Source organism: Ochotona curzoniae, unplaced genomic scaffold (genome assembly GCF_017591425.1).
Source record: "Ochotona curzoniae isolate NIBS_2020 unplaced genomic scaffold, NIBS_Ocur_1.0 contig_3520, whole genome shotgun sequence".
NCBI lineage: Eukaryota > Metazoa > Chordata > Mammalia > Lagomorpha > Ochotonidae > Ochotona > Ochotona curzoniae.
Genome location: NW_024465894.1, coordinates 21,678,458 through 21,705,954, shown reverse-complemented (window position 1 = coordinate 21,705,954; position 27,497 = coordinate 21,678,458). Strand labels below are relative to the sequence as shown.

Sequence of the window (27,497 nt, the reverse complement as noted above, 5' to 3'; positions counted from 1 at the left end):
GATGGAGAGCAGCATGCCCCTGGGCAGTTTGCTGAGCCGGCACGATGATGAGGCCACGAGGACATCAACCTCAGAAGGGCTGGAGGAAGGGGAGGTAGAGGGGGAGACGCTGCTGATTGTGGAGTCAGAGGATCAGGCCTCCGTGGACCTCTCTCACGACCAGAGTGGCGACTCCCTCAACAGTGATGAGGGAGATGTGTCATGGATGGAAGAGCAGCTGTCCTATTTCTGCGACAAGTGCCAGAAATGGATACCAGCTAGTAAGGAGCTTCTCTCTTCCGTCTCGTTGTCTATTCCTGGGTCAGGGTTTCTTTTTCTAATCTGTGGAAGAAGCATGAATGTAAAATACACCTCCACGAAGGAGTAAACTTCCCTAAAACATTGATGCCTTTGAATTAATAAAAAGCATCAATGACTTACACATTGTTAAATTAACATTGTTTTGAAAGATTTGATTTTATTTATTTGAAAGGCAGAGTGACAGAGAGAAGATTGATCTTCTGTCTGCTGTTTCACTCCCCAAACAGTCGCAGTGGCTGGGAATGGGCCAGCCCTGAGCCAGGAGCATTTTCCAGGTCTCCCATGTGGGTGCAGGGTCCAAAGGAGTAGGGCTATCCATTGCTACTTTCCTGGGCATGTGGGATGCTGGCACTACAGGAGGCATCTTTATTTACCATGCCACAATGCTGGGCCCTAAATTAGCATTCCTACTAGTAACCCAATACAGATTTGAAAATTAGGGCCCAGCATGATAGCCTATTGGCTAAAGTATTCACCTTGCATGTGCTGGGATCCCATCCACTTCCTTTCAACTCCCTGCTTGTGGCCTGGGAAAGCAGTCGATGCTGGCCCAAAGCCTTGGAGACCAGGAGGAAGCTTCTGGCTCCTGGCTTCAGATCAGCTCAGCTCCAGCCGTTGTAGCCATTTGGGGAGTGGCAGGTGGAAGATCTTTCTGTCTCTCCATGTCTCTGTAAATCTGCCTTTTCAATCAAAATAGATAAATCTTTTTAAAAAAATTTTTTTGAAGATTAGAAATGCTGTTAAAGAATTAGCCACATTTTTGTAACATTTGGAACAAAACTTTAATCCTGTTCTAGATTTATTGATTTAGAGTTGAAGATTTATTTATTGATTTTCTAACAGACATGCAGCAAGAGAAGCTCACTCCTGAGTGGCAGCCAGGCCTGGGCCAGGCCAGAGCCAGGAACCAGGAGCTCCTTCCCATCTCTCATGTGGTGGCAGGGGCCCAGACACGGAGCCATCTTCTCTGCTTTTCCCAGGCAGTTAGTAAGGAACAGGATCAGAAGCGGAACCAGCAACATTTAACTGATGTGGAAACTGCAGTTGCTGTATAGCACGGGTTAACATTGAGCAGGTGGAAGGGCAGGTACCCCTTTGCCCCTTTCTGGGGTGGGTCTTGTCTCCCACCATGCTGGCTCCTCCATCTCCTGGCAGGGGACAGACGCGCATGCTCCACACTTCAGTCTTCAGTGTGCCACCCATCATGTGATTTGTACCAAACCGTGATTTTTCCATTGGGTAAGACACTAGAAATGATGTGTGGACTGGAGGAATGCTTCAGAAACAATACATAACCAAAACATTTATATTTATGAAGGGTCTTCCAAAAGTTAAGAGAAATTCAAATTCTGGAAAAGCTATGCCTGGATCTCAGAACCGCTTTGTTTCAGTTCCATTTTCCTTGACTGTTGAAGTACCCGTGTGTGTGTGTGTGTGTGTGGGTAGAGAGAGAGAGAGAAAGAGAGAGAGAAAGAAAGTGGGTCATTTTCTGGTATTTGGTAATTTCTTTGTTAAAATGGGTTCAGCTGTTCTGGTGATTAGTTCATGGTAGCGTTTTCACAGAACGCAAGCCTGGAAGTACCGTTACCACAGGCTGATTCTGCTTAGTAATCCCAGGTCCTGCCGAGTGTCCAGGGCCTCACCAGAAGATTGTCTAAGCACCCCCAGGCCAGGCCACCATGCCGGCCTTGGGTTCTCTGTCCCCACAAACAAACTTTGCAGTGTGGGAGAGCTGTTCATCTGCACAAGCACTTCTTTCATGTCTCTAGGACTTGGCCTGGTTTTGCATCCCCTGTAAGGTGTGTGTATGCACCTGTACGGTTCCCACCCTGGATGGGTTCACCTCTTCCCTGGGCAGCTTCTTGGCCCCCCCCTGCAGCGTCCCTGGGTCCCACCTTCCTGTGGACCACATCACTCTCCTCTTGGCAGTCACCCAAGAACCATTAGGAATGTAGAGGCCTGGGCCCGGTGGCAAAGGTGGATTCTTTCTGTCTGCCGTAGCCCCAGGCATGTTTAGAGCAAGCAGCTCCGGGTGACTGTGAGGCCCAGTGAGCGTGGAGACCTTCCTTGCTGTGGTGCTCACCTTTTTTCTCCTACATGTCCCTGCCACAGATTTGTGAGTGGAAAAGGGCAGGTCCCGTGTCTGTCTGCACCTTACATTCCTGGTTCCTCCTTGGGTTCCCTGGCATGCTATGGGTGCTAGTTTTGGTTTGGTTTTGTTTTCAAAGAATGTGTGAAAAGACCTGCCCATAGGAGTCAGGAATTTGACATTTGGAAAAGCCGGTTAGAGCAATAATACCAGCTTTTCCAGTACCTCTCTCCTGAAACCCAAGGGGCCACCGATCCTAGAGGGTGTACGCTGGGTGTTAGAAGACGGTCTTCCTCTACGCCCTGCCTGCTTCCAGCCTGGGGAACCTGGGAGTACCTTGGGGTGCTGCCGCCCCGGATGTACCTGTAATGTGACCTTCTGTTCTTCTAGGTCAGCTGAGGGAGCAGCTCAGTTACCTGAAGGGGGACAATTTTTTTAGGTTCACTTGCTCAGATTGCTCAGCAGACGGCAAGGAGCAGTACGAACGGCTGAAGCTGACATGGCAGCAGGTGAGTGCCGGGCTCTCACCCGTGGTCCCTACGTCCATCAGATATTGTGATGGGGGTGTTTTTCTCAAAGTGTGTGTAAGATCTAGGCAACCTGGAATCTATGCAAGGAGAAGCCAGAAGTCAAAGTTAAAAAACACGGCCTAGATCTTAAGCTTTTTTTCACCAGAATAAACTCATGTTTTAATTGCTTTTCCATGAGCTTTTTGAAATATCTTTGTATGTGAATTTTAAGTTCTTAAGTCATAAAATACCTCAGATGCACGGAGGTAAATACATGAGATGCTGGCTGTAACAGCATAGCCCAGCCCCTGAGATTAGCAGCACATACATGGTTCTGAGCCACTCTGGACGTCTGAACGTAGACAGAGGTCATTCTGTACTTTTCTTACAGCCTTCGTTGAGCAATACTCTTTTAAAACTTGTGAAATACACATAACAATGAAATTTACCATTTTGGTGTACACTGCAGTAGAGTCAAGTGCACGTTGTTGTGTAAACCTCCCCGCCATCCATTTGTTTCCAGAACTTTGTTGCCTAGCTGAAACTCCCAACCCCTTAGGCAGTAACACCTCATGCATATCACCTGTCTGAAGGTTGGCATCTGCGGGCTGATACAGACCCGGTGCCCCAGTGAATGGAAAACACCTGGCACCTGCTCTAAGCAGTAAAGTCACCAGTCTCCTCAGTGGGCTGCTGAGATTTCGTGCTGTGAGGGCAGGTCCTGGGATGTCACAGCAGCTGGCTAGACTAACAGCAGCTGTGGCAGGTGGCTGCAAAGGAACTGAAGGATGCCTGTCCCACCAAAGGGGACCCAGTGTCAACCATGATGCTTACTTCATTGGAAGCAGTTTTTCAATAGCTGCTATAGTTTTGTCCACTTACCTGAAGTCACATGAGTAAGACAGAATCCAGCCGCCAGGAGGAATGTCTGCAGAGAGTCACTGACGTGTTGAAAGGGGTGGTTTCTTGATGGTAGATTGCAAATGACGTTTGCTTTTCTCTTTGTTGTTTTCTGTATTCCTGAAGTCTTTTATAATAAGCATGTGCAAACACAGTGTTCTGGAATATGTCTCCTCCTCTGGGGCCATGAGTTCCTCATCTGTAAGTTTATACAGTTGGATTAGGGAGTTTTCCCTGAGCTGCAGGGAAGGGAGTCTGGGGAAACCGCTGGGGACGAGGCTGAGCAGCAAGCTCATTTCACTTGAGCAGTGGGTTCCTCAGCTAAAAATGGCCCAGTCCTCTAGTAGATGGCACGCAGCATGGCCGTCGACCGTGACATTCAGAGAGCCATGTTCTCCAAAACAGGCAAATCCATGTGCTCAATGTGAATTTCAGAATATTTAGCAAGTAGGCGTCTGGGACCTCCTGCTGGCTGGTAGCTAGCACAGGGCAAGAGCATGCTGGGGCCTGGGCCCATGGCCAGCCTGTTGTGATCCCGTAAGAGGTTGGCCCAGAGGAACGGTGCATGGGAGTGAGCGGGTGAGTGACATCTGATGGGAGTCAGGAAGGGTGTGAGGTGAGATTGTATCAGAAGTCCAAGACAGTGTCCTTCCCTTGTGCATACTCCTTCCTCCTCAGAACATGAAACAAGCGGTGTCTCCCTCGGACGGGGCTTGTGGTCACGCTGCCCTCCCAGCCCTGCTGGTCTGTTTCAGGTCGTCATGCTGGCCATGTATAACTTGTCCCTGGAAGGAAGTGGACGGCAAGGCTATTTCAGATGGAAAGAAGACATTTGCGCTTTCATTGAGAAACATTGGACGTTTTTACTAGGGAATAGGTAAAGTGCTTGCTAAAACATCTTAACCCTGGAGGTGGGCGATTAGTGCTGTGGTCAAGAGTGCTTGCTGAATTCTAGTGCAAGTCTGGTGCTAGTACAGCTTCCTGCTGATGTGTGTCCTGCTCCAGTCCTTGGGTCCTTGGAACATGGGGAGAGTTGGGAGAAGCGCCGACTCCCTGGCTTCAGCTTGGCTGGGCATTTGGAGAGAGGACCAGCAGGTGTGTTCTCCCTTTGTGTCAGGTAGTCAGGTTGCCAGTGTACAGCTTGTACATGTCTCTTTTTGTATCTGTCAACCTTTCAAATAAATTATTTTTTAAAAAGCTTATACTTGGAGCTGGTGCTGTGGCACAGTGAGTTAATCTGCCGCTTGAAACGCCAGCAGTCCCTGCTCTACTTCCAACCCAGCTTCTTGCTAATGTTCCTGGGAAGGCAGGAGAAGATGGCCTGACTATCAGGGTCCCTGCCACCCCCAAAAGGAGACTGGGATGGAGTTCCTGGCTCCTGACATCTACGTGACCCATTGTGAGTAAAGCAGTGAATAGAAGATTTTTGTTGCTCCCTCTCTGGCACGTGGTACTTCAAGGAAATCTTTTTTAGTTTTTTTTTTTCCTACATTTGAAGAAAAATGTAAATAACAAAGTGTGTGAGGTATGAGACAGCTGATGTAGCTCCCTTTTACTTGTGACACTTACAGACGCTTTTGGAATTTCAGAAAATGTTTTCACTTCAGGTTCAAACAACTAGTTTGTAATGAGCCAGAGTGGAAGTGTGGATTCTGTCCATCTCCCATAGTGCTTGCAGAGAGAAAATATGGGTTTTTACTAAGCAGGATATTTTTAAGATAGTCTTAGACTGTTACAAAGTGAGAAAGCATTTGATTAAATGGAGAAAGAGCTGCTCAAGAGTTAGGTGATTATTTACTTTGAGGAGATGGGGCTATTTTGTACTGGTAAAATCAGTTTGTTAGAGCGGAAGAGGCAAATGAATAGCAGATACTGGTTGCAGCATTTGGACACGCCTGAAGAGCAGCGTGTGTTGTCAGCACCTGTTCTCATTGCTCTGTGAGGCCGGCTGTCTTGGGTGCTGCTCAGAGTGCTTCGTGGCAGTGCTGGCTATGGCCACCGACCTTCCTCTTTGGTGGCTGCTGCGGGCCTAACATCAGACTCAGGAATACACAGATGTGGCGACCATGTGGAGAAGGCCAGGTGGTTCCTGTTGGAAACCATGGTGGTTGGTTTGGCCCCAGGCACTGCCCTCCCAGGGTCATCCTGCGTTGGTGTCTCCTTGGAGACACAGGCCTCCCACAGCCAGAGGAGCAGCCCAAAAGTTTTGGAGTACCTGAGAAATTTAAATTCTGCTATCCACAGGACAGGCTTTAAGTTTTTAAAAATGATTATAACTTTCATGGTTGAAGGATCTGAAAAAATAATCTGTATATAAAGTTCTAAATTTGAATACCTTTTCTCTCGAATATTTGTCAGCAGCTTGAAATTTAAATCTAAAGGCTTATTTAAGACTAACCTTATTTAGTGCTAACCTAAATTTATGTCATCCTAGATACTAAAAAGTACAAGAAGACTTAATTACTACAGACTAATTGCCACTCAACATGTGGTCAGTTAATCTGCTTTCTCAGTCCTAGTTTTATAGTTTTGATTGGTGAAGAATACCTTGAATGCCTTTTCTACTAGCATATTTTACTGATTTTAAGATTTTTTTTTCAAATTTTTTGGCATCTCTGAGCTGGATATATCACACAGTTTGTGTCATAATTTAGTTGGTTGGTAAATTTTTGTGTATCCATTAAAGAGAACATCTGAATAGCTTTCAGATGTGATGGCATGTAGTAGAACACATTCATTGTATTTTCGCTTCACCAAGCTGTGCCCAGGAAGGGTCTGAGTGAAAAGCAGCAGGAGTGTCTCCCATCCTCCACCCCACCCCACCCCAACAGCAGCCGCCCCAGCAGGATCTGTCTCTAGCTGTTTTGGAGCTCTGGATAGAAGCTTGCAATCTCCCGGGGAAAGCTTGGATAGTAGATCACATTACTCTTGGCCTGTTTTACCACCCGATCCCCATAATTCCTGCAGATCCAGCACAGGAACTGGCGGCTGTTCCTGGACCAGCTGACACTCAGCCTGAGGATCACCCACAAGCTAGGGATTTGTGCTCTGGCTGCCACTTCTCACACAAATGCAAACCGGCAACAGGCATTGCCCTTGCACCTCCCTCTGTCAAACTGGGTAAAGGGATTGAATAGATAGCTTTCCAACGAGAATACAGAAATGGCCTGTCATAGTGGCAGAGGGAGAAAACCCACCTCCTGTGATGCTGGCACCCCATGTGGTGCCAATCTGTGTTCCAGCTGTTGCACTTCACATCCAACTTCCTGCTAATTCACCCGGGAGTTCAGCAAAAGATGACTTGTGCTTGGGCCCCTGCCATACACAGGGGGACCAGGAAGATGTTCCTGGCTTCCAACCTTGACCTGGCCCAGCCCTAGCCATTGTGGCCATTTGGGGAGGGACACAGAGGATAGAAGGTCTCTTTCCAACTCTGATTTTAAAATAATAAATAAATCCTGAAGAGAGAGGGAGGTGATATGGAGAGATCTGTCATGGTCCCAAGCCAACTCCGGCTGCTTTCCCAGGTATGTTAATAGGGAGCTGAATTCTGACTCAAAGGGCTCCTAAGATGCTGGTGACACAGGGTGTAAAGCACGGCCACAGTGCTATCCCTTTCAATAAATCCTTCAAAGAACCCTGAAACAGCTATTTACAAAAATATGGAGAAACTAGAAACTGTTAATGGGAATGTAAAATCATAACCATTGCGGTGGTTCCTGAAAATATGAAAAATACAATTCCCATATGCTCTGTTAATTCCATTTCTGGGTATATACTGCACCTAACTGACAGTAGGGTGTTGAAGAGCTATTTGGACACCCTAAGAGCAGCTTTATGCACAACAGCTAAATGTGGAAACAGCCCAAGAGTCCACTAACAAAGTGGCCTGGCCACACGATGGAACATTGTCCTTAAAAAGCAGTGAGGGTCTGGCACATGCCACAGCATGTGTAAACTTCAAGGATGTTTAGTGAAGTGTATTAAAGCAATTCCAGGAAGGACCTTGGAGAAGTGACCCTCACAGATGAAGAGTGTCACAGCAGGATTTTCCAACTGTCAGTATGTCCTTTTCCTCAAAGACTTGAGACCTGCAAGTCGTGTGTGTGTGCTTTCTGGGTGGAAACAGGATAGCTGCCTTTAAAGCAGTGTGCAGCAGGAGGAGTGAGGATAGTTGACTCTTCACGTTTTGTTTTGCTGTCTTTGCTCTGCGCAGGAAACCTGCAGGTGGTCTAAAGCTCACTGCAATACTTGCAGTTAGGAGTGGATGAGAGTCCGCTGAACTGCTTGTGGGGCAAGTGCTTAGCTTATATTACAAAATGCACATTCTCACAATTACACTTGTTGGAGTTTTTTTTAAGAATTATTTTTTATTTCAAAGTCGTAGTTACAGAGAGAGAGCAAAGACAGATCTTTCGTCCACTAATTAACTCTCCTGAATGGCTCCGGTGGCTGAAATTGGGCCTATCCAAAGCCAGGAGCTTCTTTCCGGGTCTCCCACGTGGATGCAGGGACACAGAGACTTTTAATCCTTTGCTGCTTTACCAGGCCATTATCAAGGAGCTGGATTGGAAGTGGAGCAGCCAGGACTCAAACTGGTGCCCATATAGATAATGGTACTGCAGGCAGAGGCTTAGGTTGCTATGCCATGTCGCTGGCATTTCTTGAGATCTGTGCTTAATTCACATGTAAAAGAACTAAGTAATTATAGACTTAATCATAGTTATGGTATGTGTTTCATGTGCTTTGGGTTTTCATGTAAGTCCTTGCAGCTGCCCAGTGGAGTGCAGTGTTCTCATTTTATAGGTGAGGAAACTGAGGAAGCTGGAGGGACTGCAGGCTATGAGTCGGAGTGCAGGTGCAGTGCACCTTGCGGGGGGCATCCAGTCAACAAGCCAACTGTTGTTCATTCTCGCACCTTTTAGGAAAAAGACTTCGACCTGGTGGAGCACAGTGGCAGGTTGCCTCAGTGTGGGGAGTCCCATGTACTTCCGGTCAGGGGCTCAGGAGTTTGGAGAGCCAGGATGGTGGAAACTTGTTCACAACAAACCCCCGACGATGAAACCTGAAGGAGAGAAGCTGTCTGCCTCTACTCTGAAAGTCAAAGGTGCCGGCGGGTGGGGAGCAGCCAGGGTGCAGCCAGGGCCAGCTGGGGAGGCAGCACTGACTGTCCACACCCTACTGGGCCACAGCTGTCAGACAGACACCTCGGTCTGCTTGCCAGCATCGCCACATGTGCCGTGTAGAGAGTACTGCCATTCCCAACCACCTGACTGCTGTGGTCTGTTTGCTTTGGTGTCTGGTAGCTTCAGTGTTTCCAGTCCTGATTTTGTTTTTAAACTTTTCATCATGGACATTTTAGCACACAGAGTCCTGTCTGGCAAAGTGTCTTTCCCCTTAGCTGTTCACTCCCACACACTCCTTTTAGCTGTACTACAGTACTTTGCTTTGGCTTTCCACCAGTCCCATACTCTGATAACCAAGAAACAAATCCCGGGCACCATTTTTAAATGACACAGTATGACATTGAAACACATGCTGTTCTCTTGCTCTTCCAGTGTTTGGTAAGAGTATTCTGAAATTTTTAAGGTTTGTAGAATTCTTGTACTAAATGCATAACTTTATACTCTTTTTTTTTTTAAGATTTATTTATTGGAAAAGCAGATTTACAGAGAGAAGGAGAGATAGAGGTCTTCCATCTGCTGTTTCACTCCTCAGATGGCCACAGTAGTTGGAGCTGGACTGATCCCAAGCTGGAGCCAGGAGCTTCTTCCAGGTCTCCCATGTGGGTACAGGGTCCAAGGACCTGAGCCGTCTTCTGCTGACTTCCCAGGCCTTAAGCAGGGAGCTGGATGGGAAGGGATTAGAATCTGTACCCATTTGGGGAGCTAGTGCCTACAGGTAGAGGATTGGTCAGTTGAGCCACAGCATTGGCCCTGCCAAGATTTTACTATTATTATTAATTTTTATTGGAAAGGCAGATTTATAGAGAGGACATGCAGATATTCCATCTGCTGGTTTACTCCCCAGATGGTTACAATGGCCAGAGTTCAGCCTATCCAAAGCCAGGATCTTCCTCTAGGTCTTCCATGTGGGTGCAGGGACCCGAAAACCTCAACTATCTTCTGCTGTTTTTCCATATCATAAGCTGGGAGCTGGATCAGAATGAGACCTGAACCAGTACCCATATGGCATGCCCACACTACAGGGTGGCGTTGGCCTGTTACACCACTGTGCCATCCCCACCGATATTCTGTTTTAAATATTTCAGTGTTAAATCTAAGAGCTAGGGATTCTTCCCTTGAGGCAGCCTAATCACATGCCATTTGCACAGCTAAAACATCAACAGTAATTCCTTATTCTCACACATTGATAGTTTTCCTTGTAAGTTTTTAATGAGTTTTAACAATTTTGAATGTAATTAGTAAGAAATGAACTAGTGTGGAATCTAGTGTCTGGAAGTTTCCCTTCCTGCCGTCGTCGTACAGTTTGTCTCCCCAGGCTGAGCGTTCAGCCTCTTAGGAAGGCTCCTCAGCATGTAGGTACTTGTTGGTAAGAAGCCCCTACTGCATACCACAGACTCCTCTCAGTAATGCACGCAGAGCCACCCTGTTTTATCCAGTGCATTATTGAAGCCAGTCCCGTAGTGACAGTTTGGGTGGTTTGTGCCATTTTGTTGTTGTTATTCTCAACAGTGTTGCAGTTGTACAGATGTGGGTACCTGTGCAAGTTTGTGCTAAATTTTGGCAGACAGCTGTTGTGTGGAAGGGCATATCCATTGCACAACTTTTTAGAGAGCTATATAATTCACTTAAACATTGAGGAGATTTATTGAGCCTTTCTCCACGTGGAACAGAGCGCTAGGCTCAGTGAGAAGCTGGTGGAGACAAATCCAGTAGTGACTGTGGTGTTCGATCTCTCCGGGCAGCCTCAAAGCCCACCTTAGATCCCATCATTACTGTGGAGGGCCTTCGGAAACGTGCCAGTCGGAACCCCGTGGAATCGGCCATGGAGTTAAAAGAGAAAAGGTCGCGAACTCAGGAAGCCAAAGACATCAGACGAGCCCAGAAGGAGGCCGCCGGCTTCCTGGACAGGAGCACCTCCTCCACCCCGGTCAAGTTCCTTAGCCGGAGCCGCCGGCCAGACATGCTCCTCGAGAAAGGGGAGGTGATCGACTTCTCCTCCCTGAGCTCCTCAGACCGCACGCCGCTCACCAGCCCATCACCCTCCCCGTCCTTGGACTTCTCCGCCCCCGGCACCCCTGCCTCCCACTCAGCGACGCCCAGCCTGCTCTCCGAGGCTGACCTCATCCCCGACGTGATGCCCCCGCAAGCCTTGTTCCACGGTGAGACTTCACGTGCTCGTGTCTTTTGGGTGTGTGTGTGTGTCTAGCTTGGTGGGGGGCATGGTGCAGTGTGGGTGTTGTCAGCTCGAGGGCTCCGTGTCCTCATGGCCGGGGTGTGCCCTGCACAGATGACGAGGAGATGGAGGGCGATGGCGTCATCGACCCCGGCATGGAGTACATCCCGCCCCCTGCGGGTTCTGCCTCCGCGGGAGGCAGGAGGAAGGTCCGCGGGCTGGAGCAGATAAAGCAGGAGGTGGAGAGCGAGGAGGAGAAGCCCGACAGGATGGAGCTCGACAGCGAGGACACGGAGTCCAACACGTCTGTGCCGACGCGGGCTCGGGAGAAGCGCAAGCCCCCGCCGGACAAGGACACGAAGCCCACCGGCCCCAAGTACACGCCCGTGAGCATCTACGAGGAGAAGCTGCTGCTGCGGCGGCTGGAAGCCTGCCCCACTGCCGTGGCCATGACGCCCGAAGCCCGGAGGCTGAAGCGCAAGCTGATTGTCCGGCAGGCCAAAAGGGACCGGGGCTTGCCGCTGTTTGACCTGGACCAGGTCGTGAACGCTGCCCTCCTGCTCGTGGATGGCATTTATGGAGCCAAAGAAGGAGGCGTTTCCAGGCTCCCAGCTGGGCCAGCCACATACCGCACCACCTGTCAGGACTTCCGCATCCTCGACCGCTACCAGGTGAGCCCCGCGTGCTCTGCTGTGGCAGCCGAGGTCAGGGGAACAAGGAGCCAGGGAGGGAGGCCAGTGTGCCTGGGACATCAGGCTGTTATTTTCCACAGACACCATGAGCTGAGCTGCAGCTCCTCTGTGCATCTCCGTCTCTGAGGGCAGCTGTATCCGACAGGCGTCACAGCTTTGGTTGACAGATTAGTAGAGGTTGTGCAGTGACCAAAGCTGGTGCTGTTGGGATCTGCAGGTGGGTGACACTTGTGGAGTTGGGGCACAGGAAGTGACAGCTGCAGAGGCAGCACAACCCAGAGCGCTCTTCGGCCTAACACAGCTTCTGGGAGCGCTCCCCGCAGTTGTTAATCCCACTGTGGCCTGTCAGCGTCTGCCCACCCCAAAGCGGTGCACCAGTGCATGGTGCACCCAGCCTTTGTGAGTGTTGCTGATTGGTGGGTTTGATTTGCCTTGCTGAGATGCAGGTGAGGTTGGAATGGCTTCCTGGTTGTTGGTGGTTAGGCCATCGGTGAATGGCCCTGTTGGCATATGCACAGCTTACCGTGTTCTGGAGGCGCTGTAGGGGTCTCTTTGTGGGGCTTCTTTCCTCTGTTGTGGGGGGCCTTTTGCACTGGAGTTCTGGAAGGTGTTGGTGATTTCCTGTCTTCTGTTTGCTCTGTCATCTTTTTTAGAGTTCTGCTACTTGGATTTGGGGCTCTGTAGGCCAGAGGTGGGTTAGGCTTTCCATGGCCAGGGCCCCATGAGGAAGGTGTGAGGCTGTGCTAAGCTTGCACTGCGTGATGGCCCCCTAGCTCTGTGGTTGTGATGGTGTGGTTGTGTCCCTGTGAGACCTAGTTCTCAAGAAGGACAGGGGCACTTTGGCCAAGACCTCTGCTCCTGGGAGATCCTTTTCCTTGTCTTTTTCTTCTGTCTCCTGTCAATTTTGATACCTGGAGAGTGTTACCTCGTCTGCCGAGCAGGGGACCCAGGAGTCTCTCCCTCTCTCAAGCCTTCTTTGCCCAGGGACAGCAGTGCTGAGCCTCATGTCCCATGGTCCTGCTGCCCATGCTGGATGCTGGCCCCGTGTCTCCCCTGATGCATCCTCTTGCAGCTGTGTTGTGCTGATCTACAGACCCACCATCTAAGCCATTTGCTACTGCTTCGTGTGCTGTGTAAAACAGTGTTGTTCCCCATCGGGATTTCTGTGAAGCGTTGCTTGTGAGTGCCCCCAGGTCAGTCTTAGTCTCATTTCTTTATGGGTGGCCCCTTGGTTTATAACCCCTCTCCTGGAAGCTTGTCACTTTTGCTCTTCGGTTTCATCCTTTGTATTGGCTTTGACGCTCCTGGTCTGGTCTCACAGCTGTTCTGGTTGGAGATGGCTCTGAGGTTTCCTGACCTCTATCCTTTCCGCTGTTCTCTGGTTCTGGGGTTGGCTGCCTAACTCCATTAGCTGCTTGAAATTCTCATCAGTTTGACTTTGCATTTGTTTTACTTCTTCCTGTATTTCTTCTTCTTCTTTAATATTTATGTGTGTATTTATATCTATTTGAAAGACAGAGAACACACACACACACCCCAATTTACTGATTCACTCCCCAAATGACCACGATGGCAAGAGGTGAGCTGATCTGAAGCTGGGAACCAGGAGCTTCTTCCAAGTCTCCCACATGGATACAGGCTCCCAAGGGTTTGGACTGTCCTCTGCTGCTTACCCTTACCATAGCAGGGATCTGATCAAAAGTAGAACACACGGTACTTAAACTGGCACCCATATGGGATCCCAGACTGAAGGTGGAGGCTTGGGCCCTGTGCGATGGCTCAGTTGTTGGCTAATCCTCCCTTTGTAAGCACCGAGATCTCATATGGCCTTTGTCTTGTGTCCTGGCTGCTGTGCCTCACATCCAACTCCCAACTTGTGGCTTGGGAAAGCAGCAAAGTCTGGTTCAGGACCTTGGGACTCTGCAGCTATGAGGGAGACCCAGAAGAAGCTCCTGGCTTCAAATCAGCTCAGTTCCAACCATTGCTGTCATTAGGGGAGTGATGGAAGATCTTTCTGTCTCTTATTCTCTCCATAAATCTGCCTTTCTGATAGAAATAAATAATTTTAAAAATTTATTTATTTTTGGACCCAGTGCAATAATCTAGCGACTGAAGTCCTCGCCTTGAACTCGCCAGAAATCCCATATGGACACTGATTCGTATCCCAGTGGCCCAGCTTCTCATCTAGCACCCTGTTTGTGGCCTGGGAAAGCAGTCTAGGATAGCCCAAAGCCTTGGGACCCTGCACCTGTGTGGAAGACTCAGAAGAGGCTCCGGGCTCCTGGCTTCGGTTCGGTGAAGCCCTGGCTGTTGTGGCTGCTTCGGGAGTGACTCAACAGATTGAAAATCTTCTTCTCTGTCTTCCTTCCTTTCTATATATCTGACTTTCTAATAAAAATAATATAATATTTATTTATATCAGATTTATGGATAGAAGGAAAGACAGAAAGATCTTCATCTACTGGTTCACTCCCCAAATTGCTGTAATGGCACAATGGTAAGAACTGAACTGATCTGAAACCAGGAACCAGGAGAGTCTTACTGGTGTCCCACGTTGGTCCAAGGTTCCAAGGGTTTAGGCCATCCTCTACTTCCTTCCCAGGCCATAGCAGAGAGATGAATGGGAAGTGGAGTAACCAGTACTTGAACTGGCACCCATAATGGATACTGGCCATTGAGTCTTTGCGCTGGGCCCAATAAATCTTTAAAAAAAATAAACAGTGGAGACTTAGTCTTATGCTACGGCACTTGTCCCTCTTCCTGTATTCTTGTAGTAGGCCTACAATGCATGATACATCTTTTATACTTGTACCGTAGTCCTTAAGTATTCTGTTGTATAACATTGCACACACAGACGCCCCAGTCTTTCCTCTCTTTGCATTTCACTTAAGACGCCCTGCTGATAAGCTCAGACACTCTTTGCTCTGCTGTGGCCTGTCTACTAAAAGCTGTCACCAGCGGCTTCAGCCTTTTGTTTCTCTCACCATGTCTTTGAGCTTCAGAATTTCTTGTTGATTGTTTCTTACTATTCTTTTTTGCATGTTGTCTACTTTGTCTGTTAGAACCCCTGATGTACTTAAATTCCAATTTTATTTTATTTTTAATATTTACTTATTTTTATTGCAAAGTTAGAAATACAGAGAGAAGGAGAGGAGGAGAGGAAGATCTTCTGTCTGATGATTCACTCCCCAAATGACCACAACAGCCAGTGCTGTGCTAATCCCAACCCAGGAGCCAGGAACTTCTTCCACGACTCCCATGCAGGTGCAGGGTCCCAAGGCTTTGGGCCATCCTCGACTGCTTTCCCAGGCCACAAGCAGGGAGCTGGATGGGAGTGGAGCTGCCAGGATTAGAACCGGCGCCCATATGGGATCCTGGTGCATTCAAGGCAAGGACTTTAGCTGTTAGGCCACCATGCTGGGCTCAAATTCCAATTATTTTAAATAGCTAATAATTCCAATATCTCTGCCATATTTGAGTCTGGTCCTAATACTTGCTGTCTGTCTTCAAACTGTTTTTATTGTTGTTTTGTGTTTTGGTTTTGCTTTTAGTGTGCCTTGTAATTCTTTCTTAGAAGCAACTATTACCATCTAGGTAAAAGGAACTTTATTAGAGTAGACCCTGTGTAATGTCAGTGAGGGGAAGCTCTCTATCATCCAGCTGTCCTGATTCTAAGCTGATTTTCCCAGAAGAGGAGGCTCTGGACTCAGCTACCTCTCATCCTTGCCTTTTCTCACAGCCAAGGAACCTCCTCACTCAGGAAGCCCTGGAGACCGCTGGCCCAGTTGCTCTTCCCATCATACTGGCACATTCCTGAGCCTTCTCCCAGCTTCTGTCCCCTCCCTTCTTGTCTGTGGCATCATCCTGGTGCGTTTACGAAGAGAGCCAACAGCTAGAAGTTTGAAGACACCAGTCTAACATTTTTCATGCTTCCTTGACTTTGGGATGTGTCGTTCAGCAGATGTAAATTGAGCCCTTAAGGTGTGCCAGCCACTAAGGTGACTGCAGCTTCTGCCATGAGTTAGACAGACGGTTCCTGCCCCTGGGGACCAAGGGCTGTGGTGGGAGGAACCAATGGTGGAGTAGGGGCAGGTTGCCAGGAAGTTAGGTGGACGCTGTCCCTGGAGGCAGCGCTTGAATTCACTGAGTCACCTGGAGGTACCAGCTGATGAAGACTTGGAGCAGAGGTGTGAGGGACAGGCAGTGGGTGGGGCACTTATGAGGTCCAATGAAGGTAGAGGGAGCAGAGGCAGGCAGTGGATGGGGCACTTATGAGGTCCAATGAAGGTAGAGGGAGCAGAGGCAGGCAGTGGGTGGGGTACTTCTGAGGCCCAGTGAGGGTAGTGGAGGTAAGGGGCAGGGACTACACCCTCAGGACACTGTAGGTCCTCAGTGAGACTCACTTGTATCCTGAGCATACTGTGAAAGCCACAGAGTGATGGTGGGTGAGGAAAGGAAATGTGTGTTTTAATCATGTTTTAAATCGGTATTTGAGACAGAAAAAGATCTCACTCCCCAGATGCACACAACAGCTGAAGCCAGGTTTCAGTAGTTCTAAGATGTGGATTTCATTGCTCCAAGGTTGATGAAATCCTTCCAAGTACCATTGGCTGACATAATCTACCTTAGAGTCTCCACTTGCCCAGATACTTACTCACTGTCAAAGCTTAGCTGGGAGAATTGTCAAAAATTTGTTCTGCTCTCCATCCTCTGCCATGGTACTAAACATCCTCTCTAGGCCTCGAGCTATCATGTCCTCCATTTGCATCTGGCCACTGCCTAGACTTCAGCAACCAAGGAGGCCCAAGTCTGACACTTGCAATCCTTGGTGAGATGACAAATCCTGTAATTTTCACTGTGATTGGAATTTTGAGTCCAGCAGTCCAGTTGAAGGGGCTCCTGAAAGAAACCTCACCTGAGGGGACCCCAGAGCTGAGTTCTGTGTTTGCCAACCAGTGTGGGGTCAGTCACCCACAGCAGCCTTACATACACTGGTGGTTGCAGTCATCTGGTCAGTTCTGTCCTCAACCCCATTTCATACACAAATTAATGGATACTGCCCCCTTTCCCCCGCAAGACTAATCTTGCCCACCACAGACTCAGCCCTCACACACACCAGTGGGAACTACAGTCTATTTAGATCAACCTCCAATAACCCTCCAGACCTGCCCTCAGCCCTGGTTCCTTCCCATTTCAGTATGCGCAGCAGCCTTGTCTGGTCTGCCGCACATCCCATTTGTTCTTGTATGCACTTAAGGGTGCTTCAGCCTAGCTCATTCTGACCAACCCCACTGTCCAGCCCACCCTCACACTGACGAATGCCACTGCCTATCCAGCCAGGCCCATCCCCAGGCCTGGTGTTCATGCTCACCAGTGGAAGCTTCAGGGGTGCCCACAATTACCATGCGAGCTCCACTCCCAGACCTGGATCTTGCACTTTTCAGGTGATACTACAGTTTAGCCTGACAGGACTTGTCCCCAGTCCCAGCACTTGCTGGCTGCCTTTTGATACAAGGAGCCACTTCCCTGTTCAAGGATGGGAAGACCTGATAGGAGCCCCTTTGAGAACTGTGTCACAGTTTTGACTATTACTTTGAATCTTAGTTAAGCCATGAAGGGAGATCAAGGTTCGCCTTTGAAAATTTTGGTTTCCAATTTGGGGAGATATGAAAGCAAATTATACAGGAAGGCATCTTTCTCTTCTTTTACCAAGCTCATTTTCTAGCCTACTAACTGATTCTACAAGAACAACTCCAGTTTCTGTACTTCATCCAGCTCTCAGCAAATCACTTCATAAATGTGCCTTTCCTCATTCACCCGAGCTGTTCACTGCACAGCCTTGATAGCATGTGTTGTGTCCCTGTGTGAGCAAGGTCCTGGAGCAGCACCCGTAGAGCAGCATCTCCAATCCTGCTCCTGGGGCATGGGACCAGGTCCACAATGTCTCCCCAGGTGTTGCTGGACCCCCTTCTCTTTGAGTCTCTGCAGGGCTTCTGTATTGGGAGTCACTGTGGGAATGAAAATACACCTCATGTGGAAATGACAGGACGGACAGTGACTGGTCCCTGTGCTGTCGACTAACAGAAGTCATGTGATTTTCCCTTTGTTTCTCCCCTGACCCCAGATACAGGGGAAAAAATGATATTAGTGTGAAAACAATGGTATTACCCACTTTCCTATAACCTTTGACCCTTTGTACCCTAATCAACTAAGTGAGATTATTTTAAAAAATAAATTTATAAAAAAAGATACCTACAAAAAATAAAAAGAAGTCATGTGATGTGCGACCCATATATGAGTGTGTGTCACCTATGTCATTACTGAGCAAGTGGGCTTAATGTAGAAGAAATGAAGGCCAGAAAAGCTGCAAGTCCACGTTCAGCACCTTGTCTCATGAACTTATATAACTTAAAATGTTTAACTGCAGAATTGTTTAAAAAAAAAAAACTAGTTTCCAGCTTTACAGCTTGGGCTATTCATATCTTTTACACAAAAGTACCTACGAACATTTGTATTGAAACCTGAGCTTTCCAAATAAGCCATACAAAGAGCGAAATCCACTTGCCGACACATAAAATGTCACAGTTGCTAATTATATATGGAAATTGACTGTCTCCTGACATGTCTTGTTTCTTTCTCATAGACTGCCTTGCCATCCAGGAAGGGGTTCCGGCACCAGACCACCAAGTTCTTGTATCGCCTAGTGGGGTCGGAAGATATGGCTGTGGACCAGAGTATCATCAGCCCGTACACTTCCCGGATCTTGAAGCCTTATATCAGGTGACCAGAAGTGAGGTGGGCCATCAGGTCTGCAATTTCTGTAGCTGGAGTGGAGAAATTCCAAAACCCGCACAAGACTGACCAGCTAGTCCGCACGCTGTCAGATTGTATCCTTTGTTTCAGATACACCGTTTTGCATAAAACATGGTTCCTTGAAAAATACAAACAGTAATACTGAATGAACTGTTACGTTTCTGTGTTCATCATAACCATTGTTCTATTTTCCATTTAAAGTGTGTATTTTTAATATTCCATGAAATGAAAAAATGGGAAAGATGTCTCAGTTGATCTCGTTTTTGGCCAGCGAACCATTTCCAATCCCGAGTCCTGTCCAGGCAGTCGGATGGCAGCTGCAGTGCTGGATCCCATGACTGAGAGCGCACTTTCTGTCTTGTGCCACGCTTACCCTGCAAGTCTGCAGTCGCCCTGGCCTGCCTGTCCCGCACCAGGTTCCTGGGCAAGCATGTTGGGAGGCAGCTTGCCAGTCTGTCTCCCCTTGCCGCTGTGGCTCCCACCTGAGGTCCCCCATAGCCCCGGAGATGCCACCCCGTGCACTCTCCTCCTAGTAAACCCTGGGGCCATTCACTTCCCATTTTGTTCAGACTCAGCAGTTCCTGGCAGCGTACCTAGTGGGCACACAGGGGTTTGACCCGGGGACGGTCACTAGAGTGTGTGTTAGATTTTGTACACTGCCAGGTGCACCACCGTGTCAAGCAGTGCAGATTAGTGTAAAGCTTGAAGTGATGAAAGATCTGACTGAGTTAAGGAGCTAGACATAACACTGAGTGTTTTTATTGACTTGAATTTGTTTGTCTTCTGGGGTCCTGAAGGCGTGATTATGAGACAAAGCCACCCAAGCTGCAGCTTCTGTCACAGATCCGCTCCCACCTGCACAGGAGTGACCTGGACTGGACACCCGAGCCCGATGCACCTCTTGATTACTGCTACGTCCGGCCAAATCACATCCCAACCATCAACTCTATGTGTCACGAGTTTTTCTGGCCTGGTATGTCCCCCCACCCAGATCCGTTTGTGTGTGACTCACCCCAGTAATTTTTAAATTAGTGTCTGCCTCGAAATCCCAAGGCCTTGGCACAGAGCATGTCATTTAGTTTGTTTCTATTAACATAGAAGGGCTGGAACATAAATACTTCTTGCTTCCTAAGATCAAAAAGGAGACAGCAATTACTATAATGAGCAGTGTTTTTGTTTGTTTCTCGTCCCTGTTTGTCTCTGCTTTCTGAGTGAAAGATTCATCCGGTCTTGCTTCTTCGTATGTTTAGATACCAGGTAATGTCTATCAAAGATACACAGACTGGTAACTTGGGCAAGTTTGAACACTTATTTTTGGCCTAAAAATCCCTTATGTTTTGTTTGTTTAACTGCTCCTTGGATAGTGTTAGTTTGGCCAAAGGATATTTTTAAATAGCCTAACAACCAGTGGGGCCGGTGCAGTGGCATAGTAGTCTAAAAGCCTTTGCCAGCATCACATATGGGCACCGATTTGTGTTCTGGCTGCTCCATTTCCCATCCAGCTCCCTGCTTGTGGCCTGGGAAAGCAGTGGAGGAGGATGGTCCAAGTCCTTGGGACCCTGAACCTGTGTGGGAGACCCACAAGAGGCTCCTGGCTCCTGGCTTTGGATTGACTCAGTTCAAGTCATTACAGCCATTTGGGGAGTGAACTAATGGATGGAAGACCTCTCTCTCTGTCTCTCCTTCTCCCTGGAACTCTGCCTTTCAAATAAGAAGTAAAATAAATCTTAAAAATGAATACATAAAAGCCTAATACCCCAAACACAGCCTTTTTTGAGAGTGAAATTAAAGTCAGAGCCATCAGGTAAAACTACACATGCTAGCTGCTAAGTGTAAGTCTGCTTTCTGGCCTTGTTTGGAAACCACCAGGTGGTAGTGCATGCTGTTCCACGTGGGTGGGAGCTAAGACCTCATCAGGCTGGGAGCTGTGCCTGCTCCGTTGTCCAGGCGTCATGGAGAGATGGTTGAGGTGCGGAGAGGGCGACGTGAGCACTCTCAGGGCCTTTACCCCAACTCTGTCAGCATTAGGGGTGCTCCTACCCCGCAGAGCCTCGAGGCCTTTGGAAGGTGCCAAGATGGCCCAGAGTCCTGGGTGCCGGAGCCTGTGTGCACTCTGCTATGCTTTTACCAGAAGTACTTGGACTAAGTTAATTTTGGTGTTTCCTGTGATCTGACTGTGTCGTCTCTGGTGATAATCATGGCTTCCCATTTGGGTTTTTGTTCAGCATGCAGGGGCAGCCCTAAGTGAAGCCAGAATGACTTGGTATCGGTGACCCCCAGAGGCACAGGGCTTGACTGCCTATTGGTCTCTCCCCTTTAGGCATCGACCTGTCTGAGTGCCTGCAGTATCCAGACTTCAGCGTGGTTGTCCTTTATAAGAAAGTCATCATTGCCTTTGGCTTCATGGTTCCTGACGTGAAGTACAACGAAGCCTATATCTCCTTTCTGTTTGTCCACCCCGAGTGGAGAAGAGCAGGGATTGCGACATTCATGATCTATCATCTCATCCAGGTAAGCTGGCTCTGTCACCTTGCCTCCAGGCTGCTTGGAGAGGCCAAGGAAGAATGAAGCTGTAGCAGCTCTCTGCAGCTGGCCTGGTAGCCTGGGCTGCCTGGAGACCAGCTGGAAGGCAGCGGATCCTCACTGTTCAGGAGGCTGCTACAGGACACAGACAGAAGTCTCTGGCTCTAGCAGAAGATTGCTACTCAGACTCAGCTTTAAAAGAAACCAGCTGGTGAACCTCGTGACACATAAGCAGAGTGACAGTGCAGAGGTGAAACCCCAAAGCATGCTGCTGCTCCTGAACCACCACAGGCACAGCTCTGAGAAACGGCAGTGGGACCTGATGTCTTTACTAGCCGAGTGCCCACCCTTGTCCTCAGATTTTATTATCAAATTCTTGCTACCTCTTATCTGTATTTACAATCTAGCCTCTTTTCCGGTAGATCTGAGAAGGAAATTTTTGCACGTTTTGGGAGTGTGCATAATAGCATCTAGTTGAAACAAGCAGAGTTTCCCTGTTTCTTCAGGGCTGTCATGGTTCTGATAGATAGAACCAACTCATGCGGCACTAATGAAGTTGACATGAAATGTACCCCTAGACTCTGCTTCAGAGAAGAAACACTAAAAATGCCTTCGGTTTCCTTTGCCTTTTGTTTTTCCCCCATAGTTTTTTTGTTTGTTTGTTTTGTTTTATTTGAGAGGCAGAGAGAGAGAAAATTCGGCAGTGTTCCCATCTGCTGGTTCATTCCAAAAGCCTACAGGGGCCAGGGCTGAGAGCTGGGGGTGCTGTCCGGGTCTTGCTCAATTATTGGAGCCATTATGGCTGTTAGCAGGAAGCTGGGGCCAGGAGCTGGGAGGCAGGCCTTGGAGGCACAACGCTGCACACCTGCCCGGTGACTGCTTTGGTCAGCAGCCCGCCGCTCTGCAGCTGCTTGCTGGGGCCAGGGGTTGCTGTGCTTCCACCTTGGTTTCCAGAACTCACTGCCCACGCAGAGACAGGTTTCTCCACCCACTCGTCTCCCCCCGGGCCGCCTCATCTTCATGTTTTCCCACTCTCTTGGCAGACCTGCATGGGCAAGGATGTGACTCTTCACGTCTCAGCAAGCAACCCTGCTATGCTGCTGTACCAGAAGTTTGGCTTCAAGACGGAGGAGTATGTTCTAGATTTCTATGATAAATACTACCCCCTGGAGAGTACAGAGTGTAAACATGCCTTTTTCCTGAGGCTGCGGCGCTGAGCAAGGAGTGAAGGGCCAGAGGGCGGTCTGCAGAGACTGCCTGTGGTTACTCGCTGCACTGTGGGCACTCTGGGTGTCCCCACGGGAGCCTTCTCTCTTCCCCACAGGGGCTAGAGGGACCAGCATGGCCCTGAGGCTCAGTTGCTCTCCAGCACTTCTCAGAGCCGCCTCCAGCCAGCATCACGGACTGAGGCTGACCGCTGCCTGCTGTCACGGGCAGCTTGGAGGCACAGAGCACCTGGGTGGGAAGGAGGGGACCTGTCCATGCTAGCTCACAGGATGGGAAAGCGGTGCGCTGCTGAAGATGAGCGCAGGGCCAGGAGCGCCCTGTGTCTGCCTTCGTGGGGTGATGAGACCCACTGGATCCCACTGATCGCCCTGTGGGTGTGCTGTCCCCACATGCAGGTGAGCGGCCGGGCCCTGCAGGGCCATCCCCTCTCACTCAACTTTGGCACAGTTGGGAAATAAAGACTAAATGGTTTGATCCACACATGACTTACCCTGTTCTGCTCATCAGTATCTCCCTGCAGGGGCTGTGGGTGGGAGGTGATTGGCACCTGCTATTCAGTTCACCTTCCCTGCCTCTCCCTGTTCTCCGGAGTAGCAGGCTGCAGGAGTCAAGGTGGCGGCTGCTGCCAGCAGAGCTGGCCATGGGCAGAGTCTGCCTTGTCTACAGGACCAGATTGTAGGGTGGCTGTAGCAGTGGGAAATAGCCAGTTTTTTGTTTGTTTGTTTTTTAATCCAGTGAGAGCTTTTCTTAATAAAATAAGCTTTTCTTAATGAAATAATGATCGGGTGTGCTAAAATAAAAATCCTTCCTTTGATGGCCAGTGGCATCCATCTACTCTGTGTGCTTCTAGATCTTGGATTACGGGCAGACATTCTGAACATCTTGAGAAGCAAGGCAGGCAGTATGTTCTCAGGGATCCCGGGCACCCCAGTTAAGAACTTCTCTTTTGAGGGCTGTGCTTGCAGCCAGCCTTGACTTCCTTGTGGGGGGACCACATTGAGTACCTGTGGGTGTTCTGTCCCCAGGAAGCAGCTTGGCCTTGGTGTCATTCTGTCACACATGTGAAGCCAGGCAGCAACATTTCCTTCCTCCTGGGAGTGTCAGCCTTTTAAGAGTTCTTTGTTTTTCACAGAATGAATTAAAGCCAACATAAAATAGCATGAAAGCGGCAAGCACCAGGGTTGCAAAGGGTGGCTTCAGGCAGTTGCTTCACTTTCATTATGAAAAATTCCAGTCACAGAGAACGTCACAAAATCCGTCCCCCTGACAGTCAGCAATGAGTGGGATTCTGTGACATTTGCCTCACTTACCCTTCTATTTGTCTGCTAAAGTGTTTTAGAGGAAATCCTAGATTCCAGAGAATTTCACCACTACCTACTAAGATATGCATCTCTTTAACAAACATGGGTATTTTCTTACATAACCTCAGTGCCCTATTACTGTGAAACAACATGGACACATTTTAGAGATGGTCTAGTAATAACCTAAACTCAGGATTTCTGAATTTTCTCAGAAATGCCTCACAGCTGCTGTGCTTGGGTGTGTGGTCAGGCAGGGCCCACCTGAGGGACTATAGAACCCTTTCCACTGAGCTGGGACAGGCCAGCTGCCATGTAACCCACCTACCACATGGTTAGGTTGCCTCCTTGTGGTCCTTCGACAGGCAGGTGTCCTAACTAGGACAGGTGACCGGGAAACCTGCCCTTGTGTCTCCAGGAGGAGGAAGCTGGCTTGCCCTGCTTGGATGTGAGGGCACAGCCGATTTGTGAGATGGCTGTGGGTTTTGACAGACCCGACTCTGGCCTGGACCCTTGACTAGTCCTTGACTGGCCTTAATCATTGCTCTGGAAGTGGGTCTCAACAGTGATTGCAAAGGCCCAGGTATGCAAGAGCATTCACAGGTTGCACCATGTGACAATGGATTGGTAGTCGTAATTGTCCTTAAACTTTTAGGATTGGGGTGTGGGGGCTGGTCTCCTTCCTCAGAAGTGGGTGAGTTGCAACCAGCTGAGGTTTGCTATCCAGTGGTAGCTCCCTGGGGAGCCTGGCTGTCCCTAAGGGCAGTAGCTCCTGGTCCCCAGAGCACAGGGTATAGTATCTATCCAGAGCCTATTTCCAAGGAGGTGATGCTCCGTTTAGAGCTGGATGTTTGAGAGCTGCAACTGTAATTTTTCCGTTTTTTTATGGTTTATTTTTTGTTTGAAGGGGAGAGTATACAGAGAGAGGAGAGACAATCTTTCATCCTCTGGTTCACTTCCCAAATAGCCACAACAGTTGCAGCTAGGTTGGTCTGAAGCCAAGAGCCAGGCAGCTTACAGAGCCTCATTGCTGGTTCTAAGAGGGGACATTTCAGAAGGACGAAATTCTGGCAACAAGTGCTTACCATGCCTTTTTACAACGTGCTCATCAACATCCTACAGAGACCTTGGTTACATGGGCAAGGTCAGTCTACATACAGTCTTCATAGGTGTTAAATACCAGGAAACATGAGTCATTGGGTGAGCCACCAAGTGTAGGCCACCACCAAGGGCCTCTATAGAAGACTCACTCTAGGGTCTGTCTGCCAGATGCTATGCCCAAATGTGGCAAACACCTGATTCTAAAACCATGCCCTGTACGATGTCTGCTGTGGCATTGTCAGGCCCTGTCTCAATTTCCCTCCCTCAGTTGATGTTTCTTTGTCCTACTTGGATGATTGCAAATTAACCTTTTAGTAGGAACTGACTTACTGTATTCAGTACCAGCTCTGAAGACCCTAGAGTTCATTGATCCCCCATGTAGATAACAGCTTCACCCGAGGCCCTGTCTTCCTGATTTTGTGTTTGTTTTAATAGGTACCCCAGGCCCTGGTTAAGCAAAGCAAAACAACAGCCATCTGTATGTAGTTCCCAGACTGGTCAGAGGTCACTTCACCTCATCACAATTCCCGTGGAGAAGCCAGTGGCTGGTCCTATTGCCACCTGAGCTGAACTGACCTCTCCAGTCCCAGCTTCAGTTTAGCAAAAGGTTCTACCCTGAGGGCTTCAAGCAGCCAGGACTTCCCGCTCTGCACTTGCCTGTGCTAACCGCTCCCTTGGTCATAGGCTGGCTTGTTGTTCTGCAGCAGTCCAGGCTGGGAAGACCATCAAGGCCCTACCAGGGGACAGGGGCTGCAGGCAGGCAATGGCCTCTTGGGTCTGCAGAGATGGAAGGGACAGGAAAGGTGAGGCCACTGCCACATCAGGTAAAAGGGGCTCTCAGGCTAGAGGGTTCCCCTCTAGAACAGAAGAGACCATCTCAAATTACTCTCCGTTTCCTTTGTACTGTGATTGTCATGTAGCCCACACACTGCACAGTTCACCAGTTTTAATTGTCAAGTTGCATTATGTCATCATTCCTGTTACTGTAGACTCGGGGTCAGAGTGGTTCCTGCCCCTCCTTTCTGATCAGTCCCCACCAGCTCCACTCCTGGCCCCATCTTTTCTGGGCATTTCTTGTTAAGAGACTTCTGTGCTTCACTGTGAGATGGCACCCTGTGGGAGACCGGGAAGAAGCTTCTGGCTCCTGGTTTCAGATTGGCTTAGTCTGGCCATTGCAGCCATTTGGGTGTGAACCACCAGATGGAAGATCTTTCTCTCTGCGCCTCCTTCTCTGTAAATCTGTTTTTTCAATAAAATAAACAAATCTTTTAAAAATTTTCTTTTGTCTTATTTGAGAGAGAGAAACAAAGAGGAATCCTCCATCTGTCAGTTCACTTGCAGTTACCCAGGCCTGGGTCAGGGTTGAAGCCAGGCTTGGAGAATGTGGTCTCCCACATGGATGACACGGGCCCAGGTACTTGAGCCACCATGACCTGCCACCTCTCACAGCACATGTTAGCAGGAAGCTGGATAAGAGGCAGAGCAGTCTCAACTTGAATCTGGTATTGCAGTATGGGATGCAGGCATACCCAGTGACAACTCGATCACTATACCACACACTTGCTGCAGTTTTCTTTTTGAGCTATACATCATAGACATCCCTCTACTTCACAAGACTTAGGTTTAACTTGCTCTTAAAAATACTTATTTCGATAAAATAGAAATGGAGAAACTGCAAGAAGAGCAGGAATCCTACACCTGCTGCTTTACTGCCCAGATGCCCACAGCAGCTGGCTCTGGGCCAGTCAAAAGCCAGCAGTGGGAAATTCAATCCAGGGCAGGCCCCACAAGGTAGCCTAGTGACTGAAGTCCTCGCCTTGCATGCGCCAGCATTCCATATGGGTGCAGGTTCATGGCCTGGCTGCTCCACTTCCCATCCAGCTCCCTGCATGTGGCCTGGGAAAGCAGTCGAGGACGGCCCAAAGCCTTGGGATCCTGTACCTGCATGGGAAACCCTGGATCTTAGCTTCAAATCTGCTCAGCTTTGACCACTGTGGCCACTTGGGGAGTCAGTGGATGGAAGATTTTTATCTCTTTCTCTCTCTTTAAACCTACCTTTTCAATAAAAGAAGTATTTAAAAATGCAATCCAGGTGTCGCTATGAATGTGACTGAGACTGCTCCAGATGTCACCTGCTGCTTCTCAGGGCACAATTAGCAGGAAGTTAGTTCAGAAACAGAGCCAGGACTTGAACCCACGCACTCTGAGAGGAAATGTGGCACCCCAGGGGTCTCCTTACTCACCATGCATCCACCTCCTGAATAAATTTTCGGAGTTGCATAAGAGCTTGTACAGGTGTGAGTGTCCCACTTGCTTCAACCAACCCCTTATTGGTGAATATCCTGGCATTTTCTAGCTTTTTACCATGACAAGACAGCAAAAAAAATCCTTGCACATATCGGTGCCAGATCTATGCACCACTTCTGAGTTGGAATTTCTGTCAGAGATAAGCAGCGCCACACTTCCTGCAGGCGATGTGGCACATTAAGCTGCTCCACAGTGGGCATGAGGTTGGTCCCCGGAGCCCATCTGTTCCCACTTCAGGCCCAGTTGTCTGTGAGCTGGTATGTCCCCCAAGGAGCTGGGCACACTCTGCCTCTCTTAGGACATGAAGAGGCTGGCTGTGGGAGGCCTCGCATTTGGGAGGTGAATGACCATGACCATATGTCCACCAAACTTCACATAT

At 48.9% G+C, this 27,497-nt stretch overlaps 1 protein-coding gene across 5 annotated transcripts; it reads left to right on the top strand.

Annotated features, from left to right (window-relative positions):
• Positions 1–23,165, top strand: KAT14 (lysine acetyltransferase 14). 5 transcript variants are annotated; one of them, XM_040981803.1, is made up of 11 exons: positions 1–260; positions 2,780–2,898; positions 4,554–4,675; positions 8,724–8,905; positions 10,676–10,678; positions 10,727–11,143; positions 11,272–11,828; positions 18,493–18,542; positions 19,460–19,635; positions 20,983–21,173; positions 22,229–23,165. In XM_040981803.1, the coding sequence occupies exons 1-11, from the start codon at positions 2–4 to the stop codon at positions 22,400–22,402; spliced, it is 2,250 nt and encodes a 749-aa protein (XP_040837737.1). In that variant the 5' UTR covers position 1; the 3' UTR covers positions 22,403–23,165. The 5 variants fall into 5 exon arrangements, with proteins under 5 accessions (XP_040837737.1, XP_040837736.1, XP_040837734.1 ...); XM_040981802.1 differs by having other exon boundaries at positions 18,493–18,629; positions 19,526–19,635; XM_040981800.1 differs by having other exon boundaries at positions 18,493–18,629.
• The last annotated feature ends 4,332 nt before the right edge of the window (positions 23,166–27,497 follow it).